At 44.4% G+C, this 6,657-nt stretch overlaps 1 protein-coding gene across 3 annotated transcripts in view; it reads right to left on the bottom strand.

Annotated features, from left to right (window-relative positions):
- Positions 1-456: 456 nt before the first annotated feature.
- VMP1 (vacuole membrane protein 1) overlaps positions 457-6,657 on the bottom strand; it is a 67,738-nt gene continuing 61,537 nt past the window's right edge. For all 3 annotated transcript variants that reach the window (XM_061368473.1, XM_061368463.1, XM_061368483.1), the window contains 2 exons: positions 2,596-2,698; positions 457-1,264 (listed from right to left, as the gene is read on the bottom strand). In XM_061368473.1, the coding sequence (XP_061224457.1) occupies positions 1,121-1,264; positions 2,596-2,698 (247 nt within the window). In that variant the 3' untranslated portion in view covers positions 457-1,120. The remainder of the gene's footprint in view (positions 1,265-2,595; positions 2,699-6,657) is intronic.

Genomic DNA, 6,657 nt, shown 5'->3' with positions numbered 1-6,657 from the left:
GTACATTAGAACTGGAACACACACTGATTCCGAACAATGATGTCAGGATATCTGACTCCAGAAGCCTAAGGTTAAGGCTCTCTGCACCGTTGCTGGGTTTGATATCTGTTTCCAGTTGGAATCTTTACTTTTCCTCCCTCACTTCTCCTTCATTAGCCACGGTGCTGTGATTGGTGGCAAACATCTGAGAACTTAGGGTACCAAGTCCTGCTACTTAACGTGTGCTTTAACCAGTGAGCCGTGCTTCAAGCAAGTGAAAGCCTTTCTATGTCCTTCTGCTAAGTGAGAAGTTCTTAGGAAAAAGGGAAAAACCAAAACAGAACGAAGGGCTTCAGCACCATTTGTGCAGGCAGGGCGAGGAGAGCATGCAGTGCGTGGGATTAAGGCTCAATAAAGAAACCGAGCATACCGAAGTGGAGAGGGAAAGAAACAGCTTCAAAAGACTGACACAAGAAATTCTGGAACGCTCCAAGGTGACTTTATAAAGTTTTATCTTAACGTCGTTCTAAATATACAGAATAAAAAATGTCAGCTTCAGCATTTTGACATCAATCATCTCCGCTAACACCATGAAGGTAAGAGGGGGGCTTTTCCAACCGAGAGCACGTGCAATGCAGCGGGACACGGGGGGGTTCAGCTGAAACAGCCTTACCACGAGGGACATGCAACGGTTTGTATCCAACCTGTATTCATTTATATACATTTTGACGGTCTTGAAAGTTAAGGAAAAAGCAAACCAGCCACCCTTCAAAATCAAAAGTTAAACCTTAGGTCAGCCTGAAGTTAAATCAGGGAATGGAGGGTATTAAATCATCAGGTCTGGAAATAATCTGGATGGACATCAGTGTTAAACACCACTTAACATCACACTGTCCACCCCGTGTAATACAGCTCAGACTCGTAAAGTGTTTGTATCTTACCTTAACGTTTATAAGTTTGTCAATGAAACGTTTGCTCTAATATCCAAATTGCTTTCAAAATTAAACAAAAACTCGTTATAGTTGAAAATGGATGTTAAAAACTTTTCCCCCATTTTGAATAATGCTGATTTTTAAACACAGGCAAAGATGTGTCAATTTTCATGTCTGCTAAAACCCATTCTGGGCTTTTCTTTCCAAGCTCATTTGGTTTTTTCTTCAGAGTACATCTTCTGTTGCAGTCGCTTGGCATAGCTTTGGGCCATGGAGTTGATTATAGATAAGATAAAATAACAAACCATGACAATCACCAATTTTTCAAACATCCAGGATAGCCAGTTTTCCCCCTGAAGAGCCAAAACAGAAGGAGGAAAATAAAGATTAGTGGCAAAGCTCAATGGAGAAGTCTCCATTTTCTGGGCAAAGGGAAAACCCTGACCCTAACCAATGTTTTATTATTTAATTCATCAAATTAAACCCAGGACCCAAGTGCAAGCTGACAGGATTCCCGCAGGTCCCTCTATAAAGCTGACTTTAGTCCCCTGAAAGACAATGCAGGCGGGCTTGCCAAAGACACTGCAGGGCAGATGACTAATCCCTGATCATTACTAGTGCCCTCATGAAGTGATTTATTATTCCTAGTATTGTTTTGTCTTTGCTAACAGTTCATAGAGCTCAGAATCGGCAACTCCTGACTGTCATTCCCTGTCGTGGCCATTGCAAAGAAACCAATCAGGTCTTTGGTTAATACTGGGTTTTTCCTAAACTGCATATGCTGTGTTCTCTTCCAATCAGGGTCTGATTCTTCAGGTGTCCCTGGAAGTTACTGCCATGACCCCAAAGTCCCACTTCCAGCGTTTTCCATGGCTGTCCTTGTATTGGTTTTGTCAAAGGAGGGCAGCAATGCACTCCATACAAATCACTTCAAGGCGCCTAAAAGGAATCTGCATATTCAGTTATTCCGGCCTGACCCTCCCTAATTTAACCTCTTCTGTGGTAAGAAATGGGCAAAGAAACACTTATGAGAGCTACAGGGAAGAGATGTGAACTGTGAATTAATGGATTTTATCTCAAAATGCCTCAGTATCCTGAGGAATTTCAAGTCAGAGGTGCTCTGATCCCACGAAAAATTCCAGGAATGCTTTCCAACATAACTTTTTATGAATTTGGTGGTTTGGGTTTCTTTGGTTTTATTTTTTCCATACTCCCCCCCCCCGCCTGTATGAAAGGACACTTCTGCCCCTTTGTCCTGGCTCTAAACACCCGATTTTTGTTCCCCTTTCAGACACTAAAGGTGTGGGGATTTGGTTTCTCTTATTGGCCATCAAGCCACAGATCCCACTGGCTTCTGCAGTACCGGGGCCGAAGTTTGTTGCAACTTTTTTGCTGCTTAAACTTATCTTTCCCAACAGGCAGCTGAGATAAGGCAGAAATGCGCCTGGTCTTGTTTTACTGTCTTCTTTTTGCCTCCAAGAGCTTTAAGTCCAGTTGCACGCAACTACAGCAATAGCTTTAATTCCCAGGTTGCTTCTAAAATGAGATTTTAGCTATTCCCTGGGCCACTGCCAGGCTTTGAAAACAAGGCTCAAGAGTTCCATCAGTAAACCTGACAAGTCAAAAGCCAGCCAGAGAAGGGAAAACATTATATGGGGAGGGAGGGAGGCAGGGAGGTTCTTACCTGGGGCACTCCAGTGTCAGCTCTGTGGTGAAGTTTTATCCTCTGAGCTTCCAAATATTCTTGAAATGGCTTCTGAAGAGAAGGACCTACACTTGGAATAGCACTGATGCAGGGTTCATCCCAGAGAACAGGACAAAACAGGGAGAAAAAAACAAAAACAGAAAAACAAAACCATTTTTTTTTTCTTTTGGGTTTTTCTTTCTTTTTCTTAAACTTACCACTCTGACCCAACCAGAACAAAGTTCAGTCTGAGCTAGAGCTCAGAGGGGCATTGCTACGGGAGAAAAGAGATAACCACGCAGTGAAGCGCGCTGCATCTTTTTGATGCATCTGAAAGGGAAGCATTTCCCCAGGTCTTCAAAAAGGGCTTTAAAAGAAAAAGCTTTCAGAGCAAAGCAGTGACAAGGCACTGCTGGTTACACAGAACGCTGCTGCGAACGAGAGCATTTCCTTATAGCCAGGGAGAGGCCAGCTGAGGCTGTGCACTGCTGCGGTGCTGAGAATCAAATGAATGACTTCTGAGAAGTCCCACATTTATCACCAGCAGTTCCTGTAAGAACTGGTTTGAACCGATTAATAAGGAAATGACTTGTGCTTGTGTCATCCCCCAGTTAAAAAAGAAACTGCTCGCCCTATGACTTGCCCCTATCTTCTCCGAGGAGACGGCCCCTTTCTCAAACTAAGTCCTTATTAGGACAATCTGTGCGTCATCCTTACCCAAAAAGAATGCATTAGCAAATTCTGCAGGCACCTCCCACAAGTCAGTGATTAACAAAGGAACAAAGAAGGAACTATGAACCCTGTTCTGAATCATGCCACGGTTTATGGCAGATGACTTGCACAAAAGCTACAATATGTTACCGAACACCTTGTCCTTGCATTAACGTTGGAAAGATCACAGATACATGTTTGGAACCAGAAGCCCTCTCCTGCCCCTGTTGCAGTAAGGTGCTCCCACCGACAGCCTTGCAGCAGCCTCCAACCTCCATCCTGCACACACCAGAGCCTGCCCAGGCTCCACCAACCCCAACCTCTGTGCCCTCCCTGAAATCTACACACGGGGCTCTTTAGCAAGTCCAAGGAGCCTTAGTAATTGTCAGGACACTTTAAAGAGCCCCAGGCAGAAGAAAGGAGCACAAGCAACACCACGAGCTGAGCTGAGCTGAGCTGAGCTGGTGAGAACTGTTAAAATTGACAGTTTAGTTATAAGGAAATCGATTTGGTCCTCTACATTCAAACGAAAGCAGAAGGCTCTCTTAATTTCCACATTTCAACCCTTCAGTTTTGAATCCCTACACAACTACTTCAGGGAGGACTGAGTGAAACACTTCAAACACCAAGATGCACACAGTTTTACACACTCATCTCCTCTGCCAGTGACTGCAGGATCACTACAGTCAGAATCATTCCTCAGCCTCCTGACACAATCTTCCCTTTTCCAGGTGAAAGCCCAGTTAAAGCCCCACAGCTCCCCACTCTTAAGAATGCACGAAAAGGTACACACTGAAGCAACACCATGGCTCACCCTCCTCCACTACCTCTATTTCCTTCACTAGCCAGAGGCAAAGAATTTCTGTGAACATATTTACAAGGAGAACGATTTACAGTCGCTTCCCTCATGATTCACCATCACGATGGTACAAATGGGTGAGGAAATTCCGTGCCTGCACTGGTGAAAACGCAGGGGAAAAAACCCCACCAAAACCCAAGCAGAGACCAAAGCCTGTCCAGTGCCTGCTTTGCACAAGAGTACATCAACTTTGACAAAGGATTCCTGGTTTGTCAGCACCATCCCCTGTGAAGCCCAGCGTTCCGGGTGAAACCTCTCCCAGTGACTCGCTCATCACTCGGAGTCACAGTTTTAAGGGTTACACTTCGAGGCTTCTTTTCTTTTCCAGATGCCACTTGGATGCTCGGAAAAGCGACTGAAAGGGAACAGTTTTAGCCTTCTGCAGGGTTATGAAATGAGGACTCTATTTAAATGATGAGAGATGAATGATTAACAGAATGCTTGGTTGCTCAAATGATTTCTGAGAGCCGAAGCACATCGGTGCCCAGTTCACACTCAGCAGCCGAACAAAGCTATGAAACCCAAGCGCCAAGAGCGTGAGGAGATCCTGGGCACCAACACCCAATTTCACCATTTTTTTCACTAAAAATATTCAGCTTTTTTTCCTTTTCCCCTTTTGTGAGCATAACTGAGAACCAAGCACACAGCAGGCATCTGAATAAAGCTGTTTTGAAGACCTGCAAGATCCTGACTGCAAGGACCGTGGCTTCTCAAACTGCAGTATTCTGCATAGCCACAGAGACTTTAATGCTGAAAAAAAGGGGCATAAATGTGACTAAGGAGTCAAATGAAGCAGACCAACGTCTGGGAAATAATGAATCCACAGCATGAGGGATGCAATTCCTGAAATCCCATCTCAGTGGGACAGTGTCGGTCGCTTGTACTCTTTTGACGAGAGTCAGTAATTTAACCAACCAGCTAAGGTATGTGTACCTCATATCCAAAGCGCAGACATAATCTTACATCTTAAAAATCATAACCTCACATCTAATCTTAGACTTAAGAGCTAAGCCTTAAAAATCAGTTTTCATTTTACTTAATTACAAACCAGGCAGTGTTTTTTCCCCTGCAGACCTAGTGAAATTCAACTCAACCCCGTTCTTACCGAAGGAGGAGGGGGAAGACTTGTGTGCACAACTTCAGGGGTTACACTCAAGCCAGATACAAGTACATTGGCAGAAGGGACAGATTTGCATTGTAATTCTGTGTGGCTTCACAAGGACTTACAGACAGACCTTCAAAAGCCAGTTTCAGGAGTCAAGATGCAAACCACAAGCCCATTTACACATCCGACTTCAGAAGGGAAGATGCAGGAAGATAACCCTGTTTGTTGAACTATCTCAAACGGATTCCTTGCATTTTCCTTTGAGAATCAAGCCTATTGTCTTTCAAATAGGGAATATGAAAGGGTAAGAAAATGAAAGGCCGTTAGTGCACAAAAGAACCTTGCTCATGCACTCTGGGGGCTCTATCTGCCAAAACAAAACACACAAGAAAAGCCCCAAACACACAACCTGCTGCCCCTTCTTACAGGTCTGGGCAAGCTGCTTAAGGACTTGAGCTTTACAAGAGGAAAACATAAATAAGAGGTCATTCACTACAAGTTGTTGGTCAAAATAAGCCACGACGTTGGTGGCACTGGTGGCTACTATTGCTATTAATGAATTCTGCACCTAATCAGCAACAAGGATGCACTCCTAAAAGGAGCAGTGCTGCTCTTGTGCCCTTCCAGCACAATTCACTTGAAAAGAAAGAGGCTTGCTGCAGTTTTAGCAGGAGATTCAGACAGAATTGCTTGGGATTGTTGCCTGGGGGGGAACTCTGAAGAAATCCTGATTCGGAGGAAATTTCTGACACAGCAACCATTAAACCACCAGATTTTGTCTGAGTTCATTCTGCTCCTCTGCTGCAATCGAACGCTTCACAAGGGATTGAAACAAAACAGGCTTCCAAGAAACTGCACTAGCTTTTGGTCCAGCCTCAGTTCAGTAAAATCATCACATTGCAGTAAAACCCAGTACCTGTGCTCTAATACTGCAACACAAACACCCATTAAGAACTCAGCTTCACTGAACAAGCCACTGCTGAAGCCTGTTTCAGAGTTACCTGGTATCTGTAATTAAACGGATGCAGCTGATTGCTTCTGATTGCAAGCCATGATTTCTATTCAAATGAAAAATTATATTGCTTCCCCTCCCCAGTAACCCCAAATTTTGCATCTCTCTGAAGCACCACACACAGGGATCCGGCCAAGCTGCTCCAGGATCCGTTTAAGAGTTACACCCTCCATGTACAGATCGTGCGAGTTTGACTCCTAAGGCTTCCATTCCGGTTACAGCGAAGCTGTGTTTTTTAAGACACACCACAGTTGATTCAGTTGCTTTTCAAAGGATGACCGAGCCCCCTCACGAAGTCTCCAGCCAGGAAAAGGCAGGAGGGATTTGGGGAAACCTGGTTTTTAATGGAATCTTTGGAACTACGGGCAGGAGCTT

Source organism: Neopsephotus bourkii, unplaced genomic scaffold (genome assembly GCF_033783945.1).
Source record: "Neopsephotus bourkii isolate Nb327-2 ecotype Australia unplaced genomic scaffold, CSIRO-AGI_Nbou_v1 NB_140, whole genome shotgun sequence".
Lineage (NCBI taxonomy): Eukaryota > Metazoa > Chordata > Aves > Psittaciformes > Psittacidae > Neopsephotus > Neopsephotus bourkii.
The sequence above is the reverse complement of the archived record's forward strand: the minus strand, read 5'-3'. Positions and strand labels throughout refer to the sequence as shown.